Source organism: Neomonachus schauinslandi, chromosome 15, assembly GCF_002201575.2.
Source record: "Neomonachus schauinslandi chromosome 15, ASM220157v2, whole genome shotgun sequence".
In the NCBI taxonomy this organism is placed as follows: Eukaryota; Metazoa; Chordata; class Mammalia; order Carnivora; family Phocidae; genus Neomonachus; species Neomonachus schauinslandi.
The window spans coordinates 45,139,105-45,161,725 of NC_058417.1; the positions used below are offsets into that span (position 1 = coordinate 45,139,105).

The 22,621-nt window shown below is 52.0% G+C and overlaps 2 protein-coding genes across 4 annotated transcripts; one reads left to right on the forward strand and one right to left on the reverse strand.

The window, feature by feature from the left end:
- The first annotated feature begins 41 nt into the window (after positions 1-41).
- Positions 42-4,356, forward strand: PSMC5 (proteasome 26S subunit, ATPase 5). 3 transcript variants are annotated; one of them, XM_021678502.1, is made up of 12 exons: positions 42-148; positions 721-792; positions 1,829-1,898; positions 2,216-2,313; positions 2,485-2,541; positions 2,618-2,848; positions 3,169-3,295; positions 3,397-3,587; positions 3,676-3,774; positions 3,860-3,970; positions 4,063-4,149; positions 4,252-4,356. In XM_021678502.1, exons 1-12 carry the CDS (start codon positions 125-127, stop codon positions 4,303-4,305), a joined length of 1,221 nt encoding a protein of 406 aa, XP_021534177.1. In that variant the 5' UTR covers positions 42-124; the 3' UTR covers positions 4,306-4,356. The 3 variants fall into 3 exon arrangements, with proteins under 3 accessions (XP_021534177.1, XP_021534178.1, XP_021534179.1); XM_021678503.1 differs by lacking the exon at positions 42-148 and adding an exon at positions 330-549; XM_021678504.1 differs by lacking the exons at positions 42-148; positions 1,829-1,898 and adding an exon at positions 537-549.
- Positions 4,357-4,413: 57 nt separating this feature from the next.
- Positions 4,414-14,202, reverse strand: SMARCD2 (SWI/SNF related, matrix associated, actin dependent regulator of chromatin, subfamily d, member 2). Its single transcript, XM_021678500.1, has 13 exons — positions 13,724-14,202; positions 9,233-9,417; positions 8,993-9,035; positions 8,728-8,850; positions 7,588-7,743; positions 7,049-7,144; positions 6,807-6,908; positions 6,522-6,683; positions 6,261-6,358; positions 5,942-6,077; positions 5,639-5,761; positions 5,416-5,517; positions 4,414-5,334 (listed from the first exon to the last, which is right to left on the reverse strand). Exons 1-13 carry the CDS (start codon positions 13,937-13,939, stop codon positions 5,281-5,283), a joined length of 1,596 nt encoding a protein of 531 aa, XP_021534175.1. The 5' UTR covers positions 13,940-14,202; the 3' UTR covers positions 4,414-5,280.
- Positions 14,203-22,621: the final 8,419 nt, after the last annotated feature.

Sequence of the window (22,621 nt, forward strand, 5' to 3'; positions counted from 1 at the left end):
AATTGTCTCGACGCACACCCCGCCCATTGACCCGGAATTCTTCTCTGCTAGTGTCGCTGGACCCTAAGCCCTTGCTTTTGCGCCTGCGCGCCAAGGCGGCTCGGATGCCGGTGAGAGAAGGAAGATGGCGCTTGACGGACCGGAGCAGGTATGGCGCCTGCGGCGGCCGGGCGGGAACGGGGGCTCGATGACAAGCAGGCGTGATCTGAGGTGGGCCGCTGGCCGGGGCAAGAGGGTCGGGTGGGTTGGGTGGGTCGGGGGTGGGTGGACCAATCCAGACTGGGCCCTGCCTGGGACCGGATCTGCTGTGTCAGCGCCGCCCCCGGCGGGTCAGAGCAGGGCCGAGAGAGGAAGACACCGTGGAAGCGGAGAGAGTGAGGGGAACGATGGGAGCGGGAACCGGCCCGTCCGCGAGTCGCAGGAGGTAGGGCCCCGTTCCTAATGGTGGCTCCACCTCGAGTAATGATACCTCGGGTTTTTACATCGCTTGACTCGCGACAAAGCGCTCCCGTGTATATTGTCTCTTGATTCTCCTGAAAGTCTTAGGAGGTAGGCGGCATTCTCATTCTGCTTTTAGTTTAGTCACGGGGAAGCGGAGGGTTCTAAAGAGATGGACTGGGGCATTCGAACACAAATCTTATTCCTCCAAAGTCCAAGCTGGAAGTGGGTATTTCCCTTGCATTTTTTTTGGCCTGTTTAATAATTACACTGTGTTTTCAGATGGAGCTGGAAGAGGGGAAGGCAGGCAGTGGACTCCGCCAGTATTATCTGTCCAAGATTGAAGAACTCCAGGTGAGGACGGACTCCAGAGGTCCAGAGGCAGCTAAAAGAGGGAGGAAGGATTGAATGAGTGTTTCTATAAATCCACATCATTCCATTGGGGGTGCAGTAGAAGTAACCGGTCACCCATAGGAAGTATGTGAAGTTAAGTCTCTTGTTTCTCTCAACTTCTACTCCTTTGAAGGTAATCAGTATTCAGAGTTTATTACACATTCTGAAGAGTCAAATTTTAACCTAAAAGGTACTCTTAGCCAAATGCCATTCGTCTAGAAGCCTGAATGTGAGGGTTTGTTTTATAAGGGAACACGAAGGTTCAGATGAGATTTAGCACACTGGGGCTGGGGCAGGGTGAGAGTGGGAGGGCAGACAGAATTGCCGGGTCTGCACAATGATTCCATGGGACTGAATGAAAAGGAATTGGGCAATCCAGTCCTCTAGCCTAAAGAGGGAGCAGGGACCCCAGCAATAAGGAAAATATGTAAATCGGATGAAGGAAAGTCACAAGAGTGATTTCTAAACTCCTGGTACATTTGTAGCTATCATATTAGGTTTTTCATCTTTGAAGTGTTCTTCTATGTGATGTCATTTGTTCTTCACAATAGTCCAGAAAAGAGGCGGGGTAGGTGACGCTGTATCTACTTATGGTTTGGTAAGAGATCTTGACCTTTTAAAGGCTTTCCTTAGTTTCACCTACCTGTTAATTGGCAGCAGTGGGGTTAGAACTTAGGCTTTTGACTCAGTGATCTTCCCACTCTACCGTGTCATTGTCTCGAAAGAAATTGACTATGTGAGGCAGCTGTAACTTTTCTCCATTAGGGCTTGTTATTTCTGGACCAGTGTGTTAGGACAACTAGCCTTTTTTGATGGCTGCCCTAGGCCCCAGAGGGACTCTTAGAAGAAAGGACAGGGTCTTTAGAATCCTATTGCACAATCTGGAACATGCAGATGCCCTCTGCTCTTCTGTCACTCAGCTCATACCAGCCTGTGAGGATCTTGGCCAAGAGCTTAACCTCCTAGTGTTTTCTGCTCTGTTTCTTGTCCTCCATAGCTGATTGTAAATGATAAGAGCCAAAATCTCCGGAGGCTGCAGGCACAGAGGAATGAGCTTAATGCAAAAGGTGAGGAGGGAAAGATGGGAAGGCTGCATTTGGGCAGTCTGTCCGAGGTCTGACTGTTCGAATCTCCCTAAATTGAGACTTCATGTTTGGTGCTTATTTCTCAGAGTCTAAGGTTATGCTTTGCACTGTTACATGGTTGTTCACATGCATGCCTCTCCCGAGCTGCATTGTTATCCCTTTAGAGACCTAAATTCTGACTTTAGTTTTGTGGTCTTCTAAAACTTCAGAATGGTGCTTCATTCATGCCTATTGAATTGAGTCGTAGGAGAGGGGACACCAAAGAAGCTGGGTGACCGTTTTGTCTCTTTCCCATCCAGTTCGCTTACTGCGGGAAGAGCTACAGCTGCTGCAGGAGCAGGGCTCCTATGTGGGGGAAGTAGTCCGGGCCATGGATAAGAAAAAAGTGTTGGTTAAGGTAAAGGCACCATGACCCCCAGGGAGCAGCCTAATGCCTGGTGCGTTCCCATGCGTCTGTGTGTAGTCTTGCCGGGACACTCTTTTGTTATTTTAGGGCTCATGGGTCTTTCTGGGCGAGGTGGGTGGTTCAGTGGCTGTCAGGAAAGGTAATGAGCCCTCGTTTCTTTAGGTGCATCCTGAAGGCAAGTTTGTCGTAGATGTGGACAAGAACATCGACATCAACGACGTGAGTGCAGCAGGTGAGGTGGGAGGTTGGGCTTAGCTCTCACCACACCACTTCCTGAAACTCTCCCCTCGGCCAGGTGACACCCAACTGCCGGGTGGCTCTAAGAAACGACAGCTACACTCTGCACAAGATCTTGCCCAACAAGGTAGACCCACTAGTGTCACTGATGATGGTGGAGAAGGTGCCAGATTCAACCTATGAGATGATCGGTGGACTGGACAAGCAGATTAAGGAGATCAAAGAAGTGATCGAGCTGCCTGTCAAGCATCCTGAGCTCTTTGAAGCGCTGGGCATTGCGCAGCCCAAGGTGAGAAGCAAGATTTCTGTGGAAGGGTCATGCTGTTACTGGCACATTCTGCCCCAGCCCAAGTGAGTACAGGGCTCAGGGGAGGTGTCAGGACATACTAGACGCCACTTACACTGGCCCTCCCCACGGAAGAGGGGCCGGGGGTAGTGCTGCCAAGGTACGGAGGTGGCTCTGAGAAAAGCGTTAGGAAGGACCTCGACGTTCGTTACTTATACCCCAGCATCTAGCACAGGGCCTAGCCCAAAGCGAGCACTTGGTAAATGTTCCCTAGTGTAAGGTGGGGACTGGTTTCTGCCCTGAGTCCTGCTGTTTCTTTCTAGGGGGTGCTGCTATATGGACCCCCAGGCACTGGGAAGACACTGTTGGCCCGGGCTGTGGCTCATCACACAGACTGCACCTTTATTCGTGTCTCCGGCTCTGAATTGGTACAGAAATTCATTGGGGAAGGTAACTCTGGCTAGAAACCTGAAAACCAAGCAGAAGCGAGGGGGTGGAGGTGAGGGTACGGAGCTCATTGCCCCCTTAACGCCAGCTTGGCCTCTGCACAGGGGCAAGAATGGTGAGGGAGCTGTTCGTCATGGCACGAGAACACGCTCCATCTATCATCTTCATGGATGAAATTGACTCCATTGGCTCCTCACGGCTGGAGGGGGGTTCTGGAGGGGACAGTGAGGTGCAGCGGACAATGCTGGAGCTGCTCAACCAGCTGGATGGCTTTGAGGCCACCAAGAATATCAAGGTGAGGTGGCATCCAAGGGAAGGCCCTGCGAGGTGCAGCCCAAGGAAGGGCTTGGCTGATGCCGCCACCACCCCCTTTCTCCACTCAGGTTATCATGGCTACTAATAGGATTGACATCCTGGACTCTGCGCTGCTTCGCCCCGGGCGCATCGACAGAAAAATTGAATTCCCACCCCCCAATGAGGAGGTTTGTGAGGGGCCGAGCTGGGGATGGCTCTGGCTGTGGAGGTAGGCCACAGGGCTCAAGCTTTTCCTCTCTGTCCCCTCTCTAGGCCCGGCTAGATATTTTGAAGATTCATTCTCGGAAAATGAACCTGACCCGGGGGATCAACCTGCGGAAAATTGCTGAGCTCATGCCTGGGGCATCAGGTGCCGAAGTGAAGGTAATCGGAGGGCCCAAGGAGAAGGGGGCCACGGCAGAAAGCTGTGGGTTCCAGGACACAGCAACAGTGCCTGGCTTCCTTTCTCTGCCCAGGGGGTGTGCACTGAAGCCGGCATGTACGCCCTGCGGGAGCGGCGTGTCCACGTCACCCAGGAGGACTTCGAGATGGCGGTAGCCAAGGTAGAGGCTTGTCTTTCTGCCCTTGCTGACGGACTCTTGATTGGGGGGGGGTAGAGTGTGTGTTCGTTGTTCCGTTTGTAACTTAATGCTTTCTCTCTCCAGGTCATGCAGAAGGATAGTGAGAAAAATATGTCTATCAAGAAGCTTTGGAAGTGAGGTGCTTTGTCTTTTGGGTGGATCCCTCAAATAAAGCTCTGCGGGACAAGCCCTGAAGGACTTTAGTGTGTTACTGCGTGGCCACACTGTTGAATGACCAGGTCCAGGTACCACCAATAAACAAGGATTTATTTGGAAATTTCCAAACCTGCCAGAAGTGGCCCTTGCCAAGCCCTGGGGTCCACCCTCGTCCAAGCTCCAAAGGGCAATAACGGTCCTCCCCACCGCTCCCCCTCCCATCCCCCCGCCCTCCACCAAGCACACACACCCGTACCTCAGGCCCTGCTAGAGAACTGGAGTCCCCTCCAAGGAGGCTCTCCCACCCTGGGCTCAAGAGCTGGGGTGCAGCCCCCTGGTGTCCGAGGAGATGGCGGCCAGAGCCGCTTGCATAGATTGAGGAAAGAAAAAAACAGGGAGGCACCAAACAGGGCTCCCTGAAAACCCCAACTTACCCCTGTACAAAAAAAGTGGTTCCCGCATAGAAAAACCTGCTTCCCACATAGTGCAAATACCCAAAGAAAAGGAAAAACCAGCAGCAAGGCTGGGCTGGTAGGAATGGCCAAGAACTTTGGTTTAGAAAGGCTAGGAAGAGCGTGAGCTGTGCTCCTCTTCCTGACCCAGCGCCCCAGAGCCAGCTCGGACACTGGCCCCAAGGGGGTCTGTAAACAAGCCAAGCCAGCGGGCCCGGTTCTGAAAGGTCTCCGTGACAATGTCAAAGAACAGCCTCCGGCGGACCGACTTGGGCCTGCAGGGAGCAGAGGAGGCATCTCTTGTGAACCCAGTTAAAGCCGAAGTAGAAAATAAGTATAAGGCTTTGGGGGGACCAAGCAACAAGGAATCCTATCGCTACATTTATGAAACTATAGCTGGGGAGCAGAGGGTGACAGGAGACACCCCTCACCCCATCCTTAGCCTGTGTGTCTCTGGCCCCAGAGGGTGGTCCCCTTCCAGGCAGAGGAGGGGGTCCCTGAGCAGTTAGGTCAAGCGGATTCCCAGCACCTGTTCCAGTTCTTGCCTTCGCTGCTGCACCTGGAGAGAGAGAGTGAGGAGAGACTAGTGACTCAGGCCTCTGCTCACAAGCTCAAGAGAGCACACAGGGCAGAGCCTCACCTTGGCAAAAATGTGCCTCCCCACTGCTTCCTGGGCCCAGGGCTGGTGGTAGAAAGCAGCTCGTCTCTCCTCCTCGGGATTCCCAATCACATCAGTGATGATCTGCAGAGAGCCAGGAGGAGAGCTGTATGCAGCGCAAGGGGCCCCAGGAAGTGGACGTAGTGACGGGGGTAAAAATCCCCTAGGGCCTAGGATGGGATCAACCTCAGGATGAGGACCACACCTTGAGGTCTCGGCGCTGGGAGCGGAGCCATTCCTGGATGAAGTCCTGAGGGTCAGTGCTAAAGCTGAGCATGAAATCCCTCTGGGTCTTCAGCTGGTTGATGGACTCAATGGTCTCATGGATCTGGAGAAGGGAGTCCATGTTGTCAGACTGGACCCCACTCTTAGGGAGTCTTATTTCCAGGCCTAACCCCAAAGGACTCACAGATCCCATCCCAAGGTGTTACACGTACAGAAATGCCCAACAGAGCCTGTCCACCCCCACCTTGGGTCCCAGAGAAGGTTGCAGAGGCAGAGGGCCCACCTTGACATCAAGGGAGGCAATCTCCTGCTGATTGGTGGTAGAGGCCAAAAAATTGCTCATCTGGGCCTTGAGCGGGTCGTCTACCTCCACATCAATGTCATAACATGCCGTCTTCTTCTGATCGTTAGGGTCTACGCTATAGGCAGGACACAGGAGAAGAAGGGTAAGCACGCAGCTACTTTCATCCCACCCACCTGGGCCAAACCTGCACATGCTCAGGGAGCAAGAAACCAAACTGGCTACTTCTCTTTGGCTTTTAGATCAAGCCAAAGGTAAATGGCTCTGAAATGGAAAGAGGGGGCATGGCAGGCTCTTTTACCTAATGACGTGGTTGATGACAATGGGGTCTGGATGCTGCAGCAACCCAGCCAGCTTCATGGGAATCTCGGAGAAACGAAGTCGGCCGCAACTGAAGATCTAGAGAGTACCAGAGGCTTGGTGATGCCTTTGAGGGCACAGAGGGAAGTGGACCACCCCAGGGTCAGTGTGGAGAACGTGGCCAGGAACCTGCCCCGCGGGGCTGTAGAGCAGGGGGTAGGGCCCGGGTGGCGAGGCGTGGGGAGGACGGCAGCCAGCTCACCTGGCGGAAGTACCGGTTGCAGTTGATGTACTCGCGCTCGTGCCCGTCCTGCAGTTGGTTGTGTTTGATGTAAAGCCACAGGGCCTGCATGATGGCCGCCCTGGTCTGTGTGTGCACCCCCAGCAGCCTTGCCAGTCGGGGGTCCAACTTGTACTGGGGAGGCTGGAAATGGACGGGGGGGTTGGGGGTGGGTTGTGTTCATGTGAGAAACCAAAGTGGAAGGACGGGGCAGGACAGGGAGGGTTTACAACAGGAACCTGCCCCCCTCCCCCAGACACATGTCACCTGATGATCCAGCATGAGCAGGAGGGTGCACTTGACGTTGAGGTCTCCGGGCCGTTTCACCTGGAAGCCATCAGTCTCCTGGGTGGTGGGCATCCGGTGCCACTGGCAGGGAGGCAGGGAGCAGACCTCGTCACCAAGGGAGTGGGCAGGGGTGTACACACTGGGCCCTCCAAGGGACCAAGGCCGCTTCTCTGTCCCCCCGGCGTGTCAGCCTGCACTCCCTGTGCCCCGGGGCCTCTCACCTCCACCAGGTGGTTGTCAGGCCCGTACAGTTCCTTGTCCAGCTCAATGACGAGGCTCTTGAAGAACGAAGAAAACTTCCTCTTCTGTTTGCTAGGCTGGGGAACAGTCATGGCTGTGAGCTGGGGGTGCTGCTGGGCTCTCAAACCTAACCCAGGCTAAGCCCCCGACAAGAGGGCTATTTCAACTCTGAAGCTCGGGGTACTGAAGACGGGGGCCCTGAAGGAAGCAATGAGACTGGGCAGGGAGAGACTGGAGGCCAGGAAAGGGCTCTGGGTGCAACCCCGCTGGTAGCCAATAGGACTGAATTAGAAAGGGGTACCCCCTTCCTTCCTCAAGATGCTTCACGGCCACCTTCAGGATAACTATGGTGACAACCAAACAAATCTTCAACCTCCAACCTCTAACTGGCTTGGAGCTGTGAGCCTGAGCAGAGCCCTCTCCCTCAGGCAGGACTTCTCCGGAAGTGCCCCAGTGTCTGACCCCAGTCTCAACCCCACACAGGCCACCTCCCCTCCAGACACCACCTTTCCCAACTCACATCATCCAGCAGTTTTCCCTCCACTCGGAGTTCCCAGGAAGCCACCTTGTCCCCTGTGGGGGTTCCCCCGGGGGGCCCTGTGGTCCCCGCAGTATCGCCTTCTGCCTTGCTGGGACTGAACGTATTGGAAATATAGATCCGCAGCTTTCGTTTTTGCTGAAGAGCGAGAAAGACAGCCAGCTAGAGGTACGCCGACAAGTTGGAAAACAATGCTACCCAATCTTCCCACATCAATACTGAGTGTAGACAAGGGGCCAGGCACCTTGTTAGGCACGGGAAATCAGGAGTCAGAAATCCCGGTCCCAGACTCTGAGGAACTCACAGTTATGGGGGAGACACATGGACTACCGAAAATTCCAACACAGTGGGATTGGTGGTGTGACCAGGACATGGAGGGTGCTGTCAGGCAAATCAGAAGTCTCCAGCTCACACTTTAAACGCAACTCAGACACCCATCGTGGCCCCAAAGTATCCTTGTCTCTGGAAGCTTTCACCATTCAGGGGACTGTTCTGGATTATTATTTTTAAAAAGGTGTGGGGGGAGATAGGAACTACCCCTATCTATCCTCTAGTCTTGCCCTGCAAACTTCTGACCGTGATCTATAACGATCTATAACGTTTACATTTTAAATCACAACCCACGATCCACATACATATATAAACATCTGAAACAAAATGTCATTAAATGATACCTCTATGGTAAGTACTACCCTACTGTGAAGTATTATAATTTCTATTTTATATTTTGTTAAAAACATGCTGGCCCCAGGGGCGCCTGGGTGGCTCAGTCGTTAAGCGCCTGCCTTCGGCTCAGGTCATGATCCCAGGGTCCTGGGATCAAGTCCCACATCGGGCTCTCTGCTCTGCGGGAAGCCTGCTTCTCCCTCTCCCACTCCCCCTGCTTCTGTTCCCTCTCTCGCTGTGTCTCTCTCTGTCAAATAAATAAATAAAATCTTAAAAAAAAAAAAAACCATGCTGGCCCCACCACCCCACCACATTAAATTGAGCTCATGCTCCACTAATGGGCTGCATCCTGCAGGGTGAGAAATCGCAGCCCCATGCTTGGCCTCCAGAAGACAAGGCCAAGGAGAGGCAGAGAAGTCTGGGAAGGCCCAGGGCTGGCCAGGGCTGCACACACACCGTCAGAGGCTTTTTGATGGCCTCTTGGATCTCCATCCGCTTTCGGGCAATGGTCTGGTCCAGCTTCCGCTCAAAAGCCAAGAGATCCATGTACGCCTGAGACTCTGGGACAAGCTCCCGGATCTGGAGGAAGGGAGGAATTCGGCTTGTTTCTGCTGCAGCTCAGGCTCCCTGCTCCCCCATCCCAGGACTGGGGGAGCCTGACTGCACCCACAGTCCACCAGCCACTGGGCAGGCCTCCTAGGCCCCTGCCCAACATACTCACTCGCTGAGGTAGAACCTTATCTGCCATCTTCCTCCTCTTTAACCTAGGGAGGACGAAAACTCACTTAAGATGTCAGTGGTCCAAACATACCACCCCCCACCCACCCCTCCAGCCCCTAGGACCCGCCCCCAGAAGAACCAGGAGTGCCCCTCAATCATCAGAGCTCTTAGGACAGAAGGAACTGCTCTGTTACCACTACAGCTGGGCTGGGTGGAGGGAGGAGAAACAAGACGGTCTTACCCCCGGCGCTGGGTGGGCATTGGGGGCTGGGCCTGGGGCACAAGCAGGCGTTTGCGGAATGGGTCCATCATGGTGGGTGGCATGCCAGGTCGAAGGGGAGCAGCTGTGCCGAACGGGGAGCCGGCGGGGGGTCCCACCTGCAAGCCAGCCATGGGCATCCGGCTCCCTGGTGACATACCAGGCCGCTGGGGGAAGCAAGGCAATGGGGGTGCATAGGTCAGCGGCAGGGCCCCACGGGGCCCATAGCCCGTTCTCTCCATCCTTCTCCTGAGCCAGGTCGGCCCGAAGCAGCACACCGCAGAGGCCAGGTCGGAGGGCCAGGAACAAAGGGGAGCAGATGCCTGAGAGCAGAAATGTAAACCACACCTGCCCTGCCCCCTTCACCCGCCCTGGCATCGGTGCCAGCAAATGAGGCCTGCCAGCATCCCGGGGGTGGGAGGAGAGGCCTGCCGCGAGGGAACGGCCTGCGGGAGTGTCTCGGCGCCCCACACCGCCTTCCAGCCCCCGCACGCCATGCCCCGCTCCCTGGGGCCAGCCGGCTACGAGGCACTCCGGACGGCCTCCCGTGGCCCCACCAAGCACTCCCACCCAATGAGAGAGAAAAGCACGGCACGGGGGCAGGGTCACAGCCGGGTGGACGGAGGCAGGGTGACAGGAGTAGGCAAAACGCCAACATCCATCTCTGGGCACCAGCCCAGCGGTGTGACCGAGGGGAGGAAGACGGGCCGAGGGGCTGGTATGCCCGTCAGGCAGCGGGCCCGCAGGTGAGCAAGCTCCAGCAGGAGCATGTCCCGACTGGCGGCGGTGGCCTCAGGCAGAGTCCAGAGACCATCTGGTCACCATATGGCCCCTACTTACAACCCAGACCTGGACCCTTCTCTCTACCTCCCTACTGCCCTGCTCCCCACCCCGATGCCAGAAGACCCCAAGAGGAAAGCTGTGGCCCTTGGGTGGCCTCTGTCTGTGGTCCACACACCACCTGGCCGCTGGGGCCGCCTGGGCCTTAACTGAGCCCGCACAGTCCCAAACTGGAGAACGGAGGTAAGATTATCCTGCGATACAAGGTCAGTCATAGGGTCACCAGGAATCTGGGTGACAAAAACGGCTTCTCTAGAAGCCCGCAGAAGGATTTTCCACCGAGGTCCAGCTCCCCAACATTTCTGGGAGTCCCCCCGGCCCCGTGCCCCCCTCCCCACAGCTGCTGCCTGCAAAGCCTGTCTGGCAGCTCTGCGACGCACACACTGTCCCTGGCAGCTTCACGGGGCTGGCCCCAGGGCCCAGATTATGCAACCCACACAACTACCCGACCAAGTCAGGCTGGGTGGGGACTTGCACCAAATCAGAGGCCCCCCCCCCCACCCGGGCCCAGTATCGTGGAGATGACATGCTTCCCCTACTTTTTCATCTGGCACTGAACTCATGTTCTCAGCACAGGGGGCCAGACTCCTGACCAGAGGCAGAGATGGAGAAAAATGACCCAGAAATGTAGGCAAGGGCAAAGGAGGAAGAGGTGGTAGAAGCATCTGGGAGAATGGAGTTAAAGGCAGGGGGCTCCAGGGCCTCAGGAGCCCTGCTGCAATTTCTCCTCATCAGGAAAAGATTCATCTGAGCTGTTGAAAGGTGAAAGCCTGTTCCTCAGCCTTAATGAGCCATGGCCAAATTACAGAAAAAAACTCAGTGTGGCCACAGCCTCAAGTCCAGGCTCCAGACATCCTGGACCGATTTTCCCCACCCTGAGCCTGAGTGGAGGAACAACTGAAGCAGGGGGATGTGCAGAGAGCGAGCTAGGTTCCTGTGGTCCCCGGGAAGCTACTCACTAGGGCGGTCCCCAAAACCTCCTGGTCGCCACCCACCCCTGGCAGGCAGGTGCTCCGGCAGCAGGAAGCCCCAAGTCAACGCGGTACAGGCAGGGCCTGGAACGGGCCCCTCCCAGACATCTGCTCCCGCTTCCCAGGCACAGAGCCCCCGGCTCGCCCAGGGCCCCAGGCTCCCCCCAAGAGAGAGAAGAGGCCCAGGGGAAGGTTGGTTACAGCTCACGAAGTCCCAGCTTGGTCCTGCCAAGCTCCACACCTGCTCTTTGAAGCACCAGTAACTCCACTTCAAAATAAAAAACCCAAGAGGGGGAAAAAAAAAAAAAACCCAGGTCGGGTCTCCCCAGGCTCTGAGTTCCTGCCTGCAGAACTAGGTAGGCCTGGCTCAGCGCCCTGAAGCTCGGAAGCGTGCGACGGCGCCCTCCCCCCAGCCCGGCACCAGCCCACGTCCTAAGTGGGCCTCTACCTCCCACCCAGGACAGCAGGGGCACGTGGCCGGGCCTGAGGCCGCCACCTCCAGAGAGCACACGGCGCCCCGCCTCCGAGCCGCTGGCCCGGCCTGAGAGAAGAGAACATACCCCACCGCGAGCAGAACCTATTTTGAACTCTGGAGTGAACCCAACAATTTCTGTGTTTCTTTGGGTTTTGTTTTTTTCATTTCTTGTTTTCCTTAAGCTCCCCATGGGCCCCGCGGGCCCCCCACGCCTCCTCTGTTGTATGATCCACGGCTAGAACCATGGTGTGGCGGGAGGTGGGTCATCACTTCCCTTCTTTGCAGGGGCTCCCCTACTTACCCAGCTTGGGCCCCGAAACCCTCGCTCTTCTAGCTCACCTCATGTGCCCTAACGGACAGGAACCCCTCTGCCCCTCAGATCTCAAGTCCCATCTCCTGGAAGTCACACAACTGGACTTGCAGAGGCCAAGCAGGATCTTCCTTGAACTCGGCCAGAGTGAACTGGGTCCTCCCTCTCCCCTTCGACCTCCACTGCCCCCCTCCCTGGAAGAGCAGGAGGAGGTGATGTAAAGCTGGTGGGACAGGAAGCCTGCGGCAGCAGAGGCTCAGTGCCTTCCTTTTGGTCCCCAACCCTAGCAGCCGGGGGCTACCCAGCCGGTCAGCTGGACCTTGCCACCGGCCCTAGAGCACTCCCTACACAGGGCTGTGGAACCTGGTCTCTCCGGGGGCTTTCCCCAGGCCACACTGCCCATGGGTTTCGAGCAGAGGACACTGGAGAGGCTCCTATCTCTTCCTTAGATCCTTCTCAGGCCAAAGGCCCACAGGGAGACTCCAAGGCCAGTCCTCAGCTAGCCGGCCCAGGGGCCCCTCAGCATCACTTTGGACCCATGAATCCCCAAGGGGGGAAGCAAGATGGGAAAGATGGAGCCCTTGGGACCAGGTCTATCTCTGTCAATACCCAGACACTTTTTTTTTTTCAGGGAGGAGGGAGAATGAGGAGTAAGAGGAAAAAAATCACTGTCCCCAGTTAAGCATCTGTTTAGAAAGTGAGGGACCAGAACTGGGGTGGGGGACAGATATGCATACCCTATTCTATGAGGATCTTAGTGGAGACATGAAGTTCAGGGAACAGAGTAAGCCCCAGCTTCCCTGGGAGATGAGCAAAGAAGCCAGTGCCAAATGCTGGGTCACATGGGTTGGGTGGGATATGGCATTGTTAGAAAGAACCTAAAGGCTAAATAAAAGTGGAGAGGGAGTGGGAAAAAGGATGGGGACCATTCCCAATCATTCTGGGGCAACCAGAAATAATGGACGGGGATGGGGGGGTGGGGGGGGCTCTCAATGGCCTCTGAAGCTGCAACCTGAGCTCTCTCTTTGAAGCCAAACTCCAAAGGGGTCAGGACAGAACTCTTTGAAGCAACTCTAGCAGGCTCCTCCAGCCCCAGACCAGCAGGGCTCAGTGGAGCCTCTCCGCTCCTGCAGACTAATCAACTCCTGGGCACTAGACACCAGGCCAAGCGCCAAAAAGAGAGTCTGCCCAGAGTGGGCTGGGCTTTCCGCCTCCCTCAGGCCTGGCCATCACCACCTCTGGTCGAACCCAGAGCCATCCCATGCGAGGGCTCCTGGGCCTGACCTGGAGCAGACCCTGCCCGGCACAGGCTGGGATCCCCTTGCTCTATGCTCGACCTCCCATGCCGTGGGAAGCCAGGCCCGTCCTCCTCCTCAGCAGCTGGGAGCCATCTCAGACAGCTAGAGCTCTGCCAGTTCCCAACTAGGAAAAAAAAAAAAAAACCAAAACCCAGCGCAGACCAAGAGTGGGACCAAGGCCAATGCAGGGTAACCCTGGTTTCTCAGTGAGGGCCTTTTGCAAAACTTTCTCAGTGCTTCCCTGAACCCCTACCCTGAGATCTACACTAGACTTCTCAACCCACTCACTCACAACTCACTAGCTCCGATTCCTCCATCTCTCAGTTACTCAGAATCCCGGTTCCAAGAAAGCCTCCAGACCCTCCCAACCGCTTCAAACCCTCCACCCGAGTCGCTGGTACCCTCTCCCCCAACTGCCCCACCACCCGGCCTTGCCCTCCACCGTGTCCCGCGCACCCCGCACGCAGGGCCCCTGTGCCCTGTGTCCAGGTGGCTGCCCCGGGGCCCTCACTCGAGGCCCCCCATCGCCCCCAGCCCCGGGCGTGCTCGCGGCGCCGCCCGCCCATCCGCGCCGCTCACCTGGTACTGCGCGGCGGGGCCCGCGGGGCCCATGGGGCGGAAGGCGGCGGCCCCGGGGCCCCCCACGCCTCCAGCCGGCCCCGGCCCCCTGAGCGCCGGTCCGGGCAGCATGCCGGGTCCCGCTGGCGGAGGCGGCGCTCCCAGGGCCGCGGCAACGGCGCCGCCACCAGGACTCAGCGGAGGCAGCGGGAACCCGCCCGCGCCACGGCCCGACATCGCTCCCTCCCGTCCGGCGCTGTCGCGATCCGGGCTCCGGACTCCGTGTCGAGTCCGCTCCGCGATCCGTGCGCCGGGATTTTCCGATCTAAATTCCGGGTTCTAGGGTTTGTTGATCCGGGTTCCGGGATTTCCCAATCCAAGTTCTCGACTTCCTCGCCGCCTCGGTTTGGGGCAGGGCCGATCCTGATTCCGGTCCTGAGCGGGGAATTCCGGATCCGGGATCTGCTGCAGGCTCGCCTGCCGCCCGCAGCCTCCGGAGGTTTGGCCGCCGGAGTCCAGTTACCGGGAGGCGGCAACTAACTCCCTGCCCCGCCCAACAAGCCCAGCGCTAGGCCCCGCCTAGAACCAGCAGCCCAATGCCAGGATGCCTACTCAAATCCCGCCCCTCGCGAGACCCGCCCCTAACAGGCAGCACCCCTAACCGCCAGCCCCCAGAGCCACGCCCACACCCCTTGGACCAGCCCTTGGCCGGAGGGGCGGGGGCGGAAAGCTGCGCAGGAAGTGCTGTGCAAGGCGCGAGGTCAGAGGTTGAAGGTCGCTTAGGGCTTCAACAGGGAATGGGTAGTTGCTGATCTCTCCCTATTGTAGCCAACTCCCCGAGTCTCCCAGGTACGCTCCCTGAAAGTAGTTTTCTTAAGTCTCCTTTCTACATTTTCAGCATTAACGACTCAACAGAGAGCTGTTCCCTGAGGCAGAAAAGCCGCCAACTTGACTTTGTTTCAAAGCGCATCCTGGTGGCTCAGAGCTGCCAAGGGACATCAGCTGCCCCAGACCCGATCCAGCTGTGTGAAGGGCTGACTTGGCCAAGCGCCGAGTTCTTATCGCATATTTTTAAAGTGGCTTTGCCTCACTTTAAGGAAGCCTAGTACTTTACTCCACAGGAAATGATTCTAGGGGGAGGAATTTTGCATTATGAGAAAACTCCCTGCAGTTAAATAAGGTCTTTCTCCAGGATTTATAGTACTTAATTGAAAAAAAATTCAATACCTTTTCAGAAACCACTGTCCTGTATCGTAAGGAATTCAAAATAAAGTGCTTCAGCTGTTTCACAAAGCCTACATTCTGGTCATCTGGGGTTTTCTCCCCATCATACAGACCAGTGCTTCTTAAACTTTAATGAGCGTAAGAAACATCTGGGGCTCTTATTTAAAATGCAGATTATGATTCAGTAGGCCTGGGGTCTGGGGCAGGGCTCAAGCTTCTGCATTTCTTTTATTTATTTATTTATTTAAAATTAAAGTTAGTTAACATATAGTGTATGATTAGGTTCAGGGTAGAGTTTAGTGATTCATCAGTTGCATAGAACACCCAGTGCTCATTATATCAAGTGCCCTCCTTAATGCCCATCAGCCGGTTACCCCATCCTCCCACCCACCTCCCCTCCAGCAACCCTAGTTTGTTCCCTAGAGTTAAGAGTCTCTTATGGTTTGCCTCCTTCTCAGTTTTCATCTTATTTTTCTTTCCCTCCCCCTGTGTTTATCTGTTTTGTTTCTTAAATTTCACATGAGTGAAATCATATGGTATTTGTCTTTCTCTGACTTATTTCACTTAGCATAATACACTCTAGTTCCATCCACATTGTTGCAGATGGCAAGATTTCATTCTTTTTGATGGCTGAGTAATATTCCATTTGAGATATATATCATATAACATCTTCTTTATCCAGTCATCCCTCGATGGACATCTGGGCTCTTTCCGTATTTTGGCAGTTATGGACATTGCTACTATAAACACTGGGGTGCATGTGGCCCTTCCAGCCACTCTTTTTGTATCTTTTTTTTTTTTTTAAGATTTTATTTATTTATTCATGAGAAAGAGAGAGAGAGGCAGAGGGAGAAGCAGCCTCCCAAGGAGCAGGGAGCCCGATGCGGGACTCGATCCCAGGACTCTGGGATCGTGACCTGAGCCGAAGGCAGATGCTTAACCATCTGAGCCACCCAGGCGCCCCACTCTTTTGTATCCTTTGGATAAACACCTAGTAGTGCAATTGCTTCTAGAGCTCCAAAGCAATGCTGTTTCTACTCAGACAACAATTTTGAGTAGCCAAGATTGATTTTCACTATATAACTTCCCTGCTTTGTTTTCATCCCTAACCTAGTCTTGCACCGTAGCACCCCAGATCCTGTTTATAGTATAGTCCTCCAACCCTTTTTGGAAATCAGTTCTGCTCACCTGTACTTCCTGGTATTTTTCCTCCAGTGATGAACCCTGCTCTGCTGTTGCTTTCCTGCCTCTTAGTCTTCACAGAGCTCACTCTCCTCTTTCTGCCTAAAAGTGGGTTACCTGCCAGTCTGAGAGTAGGCCACTGGAATTGTTACAGTCATTGAACCAGGGACCCTTCCCACCCCTGAAAAGTGGGTAAAGAATTCATGATAATGCAATTAATGTCTATTTCAAGCCTTTCAAGCTCCTAGAGCAACTCTAGAGTTCTAGAGGAAGTAGTAGGGGCAAATCCCCTGGGGAGCTATTTCAAAATATCCCTGCCAGCCAATCCCCTACACAACACACACACACAGACACACACACAAATACAATGGCTTCCAGTGTTATATTTTAAGAATAAGCCTCCCAGGGGCGCCTGGGTGGCTCAGTCGGTTAAGCGACTGCCTTTGGCTCAGGTCACGATCCCGGAGTCCCAGGATCGAGTCCCGCATCGGGCTCCCTGCTCAGCACGGAGCCTGCTTCTCCCTCTGACCCTCCCCCCTCTCATGTGCTCTCTCTCTCGTTCTCTCTGTCTCAAATAAAAAAAAAAAAAAAAAAAAAAAAAATCTTTAAAGAATAAGCCTCCCAGTATTACACACCTGAAACTAATATAACACTGTATGTTAATTATACTAGAATTAAAATTTAAAAACATAACAGAATAAGCCCCCCAGGTAATTCTGATACAACCTGCCTTGTTGAGAACCTTTCCTCTAGAAAACAGACAAGCTAATAAGTGCATTAAAAAAAAAAAAGATAAAAGTTAAATGTAATTCAGGTCTTCTTTATCCCTTGCTTAAATCCCTCCACAGCTTCCCATTGCTCTTAGATTGAATGTCGTACTCCCTCTCATGACATGTAAGTTTCTACAGGACCTGGCTCTTGCTTATCTCCTTGGACTCATTTTCAGATCACTGCCTTTGGTTCTTTAAGAGTCAGTCCAGAGGTTCTCCTGGCAATTTCTCAAACTGCTAAGCCCCTTCCAACCTCAGAGCCTCTCTACTTCCAGCACTTTCTTAGCTTTTCCACCCTCTCCCCTTACTTTACTTCCTATCAAGTGATTATCACAATATATAATTGCTTGTTTATATGTGAACTGGGTTACTGTCTGATCTGGCTCCTTTGCTAAAATACAAATTCTATGAAGGCAGGGAACTTTCTCTCTTTATTTATTTATTTATTTTTATTGGGGTGAGATTCATATAATGTAAAATGAACCATTTTAAAGCAAACAATTCATTGGCATTTAATACATTCACAGTGTTGTACAACCAACACCTCTACCTAATTTTAAAACATTTTCATCACTCCAAAAGAAAATTCCATACCCATTAAGCAGTTGCTTCCTATTCACTCCTACTTCTATCCCCTGGTAACCACCAATCTGCATTCTGTCCCTATGGATTTACCTATTCCGATTATTTCATATAAATGGAATCATATAACATGTGACTTCTGTGTTTGGCTTTTTTCAATTAGCATAACGTTAAAAAATTAGCATAACGTTTTCACGGTTTATGCGTGTTATAGCATGTACCAGTATGTCATTTCTTTTTATGGCTGAGTAATATTCCACTGTATGAATATGCCATAATTTACTTACCCATTTATCAGTTCATAGACATTCAGGTTGTTTTCATCTCTTAGTTATTGTAAGGAGTGCTGTGCTATGAATGTGCATGTATGTGTGTTTGAGTACCTGTTTTCAATTATTTAGGATATATTGTGTCACTCAATCATTGTCATAACCTACTCGATAAATGTGTTTAAATAAGTGAATGATCTTTAAGTGTAGTGAGAGAGAATGATAAACAAAGTATCAACAATGAGTTAATTGCTATGAAAAAATATCCTCAAGATATTAGGGAGGAAATAGAGCTATCTAAGGGATAAAGATTTCCTATACAGAAGGCAGAAAATAGCTAACATTTATTAAGTATTTACATATGTATTACCTCTTTTATCTCTCACAACGCATATGAGGTAAATACTAATTTTACTTCTATTTTAGAAATCAAGGCAGCGAGATTGTTACTTTCCCTACTCTCACTGTGATGGTGCTAGGCTTCAAACCTGGTTCTGACCTGGTTTTGGAATCCACAATCCAGACACTTAACTACTATATGTGACTTCTTGTTCATTGCTGTTATTTCTCTGTTATTACCTCTGGTCTGTTTTTACTTGGAAAGAAAGCTTTCAAACTGAAAAGCAAGTTCTGTGGGGACTCAGAGAAAAGGAGGTTAATTGGCAGAACCTGATTAATTAGAAAGATTTCCTAGAGGGGCGCCTGGGTGGCTCAGTTGGTTGAGCCTCTGACTCTTGGTTTCTGCTCAGGTCATGATTTCAGGGTTGTGGGGTCGAGCTCCGCATCGGGCTCTGCACTCAGTGGGGAGTCTGCTTGAGATTCTCTCTCTCCCTCTGCCTCTGCCCCTCCCCCCTCTCAAAAATAAAATAAATAAAATCTTTAAAAAAAAAGGTTTTCTGGAGCATTTTGATTTGAAGGATATACCACTGGTGGTCACACAATAGGCAAATGGGATTTGATATATCACTAGGGGCAATTCAAGACCTTGTAAAAGAGAACACTGAGTTAATGCTCAAGAATTGAAAGAGATGAGGGGAGGGGAGGCCATTCCTACTGCCACCCTCATAGGACCTAATGCTATAGCCAAATACAGGACTTGCAGTCATGGAGGCAGCATTCCCATGCCTTTATTCCCTTGACTTGGAATGCCTTTTTCTCTTCCTCTCTTCTTCCCTTGATATTTACTCACTGACCACTTTTCAGAATTTCATTCTGAAACGTTCTTTGGTCTCAGAAGAGGGACTTTCCTATAACCTCTGACCCTTTTGCATCTACAGACACTCAGAGACTTAATGGAACTAAAGTATTTAATTTATTAAAGTACTTTATTTTATTTTTAAAGGTTTTATTTATTTATTTGACAGAGGGATCGAGAGCATAAGTAGGCAGAGGGGCAGGCAGAGGGACAGCAAGAAGCAGGCTCCCCACTAAGCAGGGAGCCAGATGTGGGGCTTGATCCCAGGACCCTGAGATCATGACCTGAGCCGAAGGCAGCCGCTTAACCGACTGAGCCACCCAGGCGCCCCTATTAAAGTATTTTAAAAGTATTTAATAAACCTGAGCCAAAAAGACAATTCCCAGTGTGGGCTCTATGCTTCCTCACCCAGCTGTGTGGTGGGCAAAATAGCTCCCAAGGAGTTCCTAGGAGAAAGGGCTTCCCCTAGAGCAGGCCAGCAAAGGATCACTTCTCACTATGATAGCCCTCAGAAGGTTGGAATTTCAGAAGAAGCAATGTGGATAGTCAGGTCTTGGTGGGGAAACATTTACCACAATGGCAGCACTGCTGGGGCTGTACCAGGAGCCTGTCCTAGGTGGGACCCCAAGCAGCGACGGATCCGACTTCCAAATGGATGTGGTGGTGAGGTAGGCCTGGGGCACTGCCCAGTCAGAGCAGCGGAAAGCCTGGATGGCAAAGCAGCAGCTGTTGTAGTCTCCATTTGAGAAGCACTTACTGAGCAGCTTCTATGTGCCAGTCTCTGACATCTTCTAGTAAAGATCGATGCAGAAATAGACCATTTCTCCATGCGACAATTGCTAAGATAAAAGGTATTCATAAGGTACCATGGGGAAACAGAGGAGGGGCCTTTAACAAAGGAAAGGGATTAGTGAAGACTTCTTGGAGGACGGTATGCAAAAAAGGCTACGGACGAGTTAGGCAAAGAAAACAGAATAAGGCTCAAAGGCATGAAACAGTACAGGGTGAAGAGAATCAGAATCGATTTTGCTGGATCATCAAGTGTATGGAAGCTCCTTCTCTATGTGCATAACATAGTCACAGTTCTCAATACACGTATTTTCATAGTCAACACAGTCTAGCAGGTAAACCTTAAGAATAATGTCTTCCAGTAGTGGGAGTAGATACTGCTTGATTCAAGAGGTGAGCTTCAGGTCTACAGCCCAGGTGACACTCCCGAAATCTATGGAGCCACGGTCTAGGGCATGATTCTACCAGTTGTTCTCTCCCCATGCAAGGTAGAGGGTTATAGCGCATTCAGAGACCTGGGTGGCACTGTGGTCTGAGTCTTCTCCCTGGTCACTTCCCAGACCTTCTCAGAGGTGACCTCCTGGCTCCTGAATCTGGACTCAGATCCACCAGTATAACCGAAAAAAAGACCACTAAGACAGAGGAAAGATAAGGTAAGCGTCTCCACTGGGTCCATAAATGTGCTTGTCCTCTGGGGTTCTATCTTTAGCTCTTCTCTGTATATGTGACCTACCCAGGCATACTCATCTATTCCCATCCCATCAATTACTGTCTACTTTCTGATGAGCCTATATCTCTAACTCCAATTACCACCTCTCTCCTAAGGTTCAGATCCATATTTCCAATTCACTGCTGGATGCTCCATAGGTCATTTATACCCATCTGTCCAAAATCAAGGTCTCATTGTCCTCCCTCCCAGACTTCTCTCCTGTATCTATCCTGACTTAGGGCATGAGGACATGGTGTAGGGCCAACCCTGCCTTGCTGAGACATTTCAAACCGGTCTTGTTAGCAGATGAAAGCCAAAGATGGAGTGACCCAACCAGATGCCCAGGACACCTGCAATCAAAGAGATGAACAGAACAGAGAAAGCCTTAAGGACCTCTATTCTGTGATCTTGAAATCATCTTTCACTCCTCTGACTCTTGTTCCCCTTCAGTCTTAGTCTTCAAGTTCTGTTGGTTTTACCTCCTAAATCTTTTTTGGATCTATCCTACCCACCATAGGTCAGGTCGTCAGCATCTCTTCCGTAATCCACCCAACTAGTTTCTCTCCTTATAAGCCGTCCTACCCCATCCTCCCTGGCAATTTTGTCCCAAGGCAGCAAATGTGATCACATCTCTCCATTTTCCTATATTTGCCCTCCATTATGTTCAGCAGTGGGCTTTAAACCCACTGTGGTCCTTCGGGTTTCTCCGAGCTGTTGCGATGACCTGAGAGTGAGAAGGGAGGGAAGCACTGAGAGATCCTCTCCCACCCTCCCCCACCTCTCATCCCTGCTTCAACAAGGAGTTCTGCTTTTATTGTTTTATATATTAAGTGACCTTGCAGGATTCTTTGGTGGAAAGGTTTCCACAGCTCTGACACGTTGAAAAGGCAAGGGCTTGCAGAAGAGTCTGTCTCTAAACTTTGCAGCATGGCGTAAGTGGCTCTTACTCTGTCCTCCTCCTACCTCTCCAGCTTTATTTTCCACCAACATCCCAACTGAACTCACCCTTCCCTGAACATACCAAGCTCTTCCATGCTGTGATTCTTCTGCCTATGACAACACTAGAATGTAAGCTCCTTCAAGGCTGGAGCTTTGTTTGCTGCTGTGTCCCCACTACCTAGAACAATAGTTCTGGCACAAAGTTAAGTACTCAATTCATATTGATTAAAAGAGTAAGTGTTCCTCTCCAGTTCCCTGCTAAGCAAGTGTCTGTTTATTCTTCAAGGCCAACTCAAATGTCACTGCCTCTGGAATTTTCCATGACTTTCTATCCCAACCTTCCAACTGCCATCATCAATTTGTTGGTTTTCTGCTTTCTATAATACTCAGTCTAAATTTCTGTAAGAGTAATCATCATATTGTGCTGTGGCTTTTGTTTAGGGCTCTGCCTCTATTCACACACCCCTCCAGTGTGAACTCTAGGAGGACAAGGACAGTGCAGAAACAATGCCTGCTCAGGAAATAGCTCTGATAAAAGTTACCTCCGCTTCCCCATGCCAGAACTCTGTTCCAAGTCAGTCCTGATTAGGACTTAACCCATCAGGGCAGAAGGTTAAAACCAGCTTAGCTGTAACAGTTAACTTTGGCACCCAAATCTTTCTCAAGCTTTATGCTCTTGCTTTCTTAAACTTTAATGATTTGTGACCTTCCACCTGGATTCTTGGATTTTTCTTTGTTTACTTCTTAGCCCAGATCTTATCCTCACCCTGACTCTGATGGTCTGACCAAGGTTGATTCACTTAATACTAACTCCTGATTTATTTTTTATTTATTTATTTATTTATTTAAGATTTCATTTATTTGACAGAGAAAGACACCGCGAGAGAGGGAACACAAGCAGCGGGAGTGGGAGAGGGAGAAGCAAGCTTCCAGCTGAGCAAGGAGCCCGATGCGGGGCTTGATCCCAGGACCCCCAGATCATGACCTGAGCCGAAGGCAGACGCTTAACGACTGAGCCACCCAGGCGCCCCCTAACTCCTGATTTGAAACCTTAATTTTCTGTTCTTCTAATTCTGGTGAAGACTGTACTGACCCTAAACAACCGTGTAGCTTCTATAAACAATATGCCTATGAGCCAGGCATTGACAGCCCCAGGAATAACAAACAGGTAAGGGAGAAATAATCTTGAGGGATCAGGGAAGCAGCAGATTTGGGGAGCCCAGAAACAAAGTAAAATAGTCAAAAGGGAAATGCCACTTC

What these genes read in the sequence shown, in the direction of transcription:
- SMARCD2 (XM_021678500.1), bottom strand. Translation starts at nt 13,939, where the DNA reads ATGTCGGGCCGTGGCGCGGGCGGGTTCCCGCTGCCTCCGCTGAGTCCT. An exon ending in ATGCCCACCCAGCGCCGGGG is followed by an intron (nt 9,036 to 9,232) that starts GTAAGACCGTCT and finishes CGTCCTCCCTAG; the next exon opens with GTTAAAGAGGAGGAAGATGG. An exon ending in TTGCCTCCCTTGATGTCAAG is followed by an intron (nt 5,762 to 5,941) that starts GTGGGCCCTCTG and finishes TCCCTTCTCCAG; the next exon opens with ATCCATGAGACCATTGAGTC.
- PSMC5 (XM_021678502.1), top strand. Translation starts at nt 125, where the DNA reads ATGGCGCTTGACGGACCGGAGCAG. An exon ending in GAATGAGCTTAATGCAAAAG is followed by an intron (nt 1,899 to 2,215) that starts GTGAGGAGGGAA and finishes TTTCCCATCCAG; the next exon opens with TTCGCTTACTGCGGGAAGAG. An exon ending in TGGGCATTGCGCAGCCCAAG is followed by an intron (nt 2,849 to 3,168) that starts GTGAGAAGCAAG and finishes GTTTCTTTCTAG; the next exon opens with GGGGTGCTGCTATATGGACC.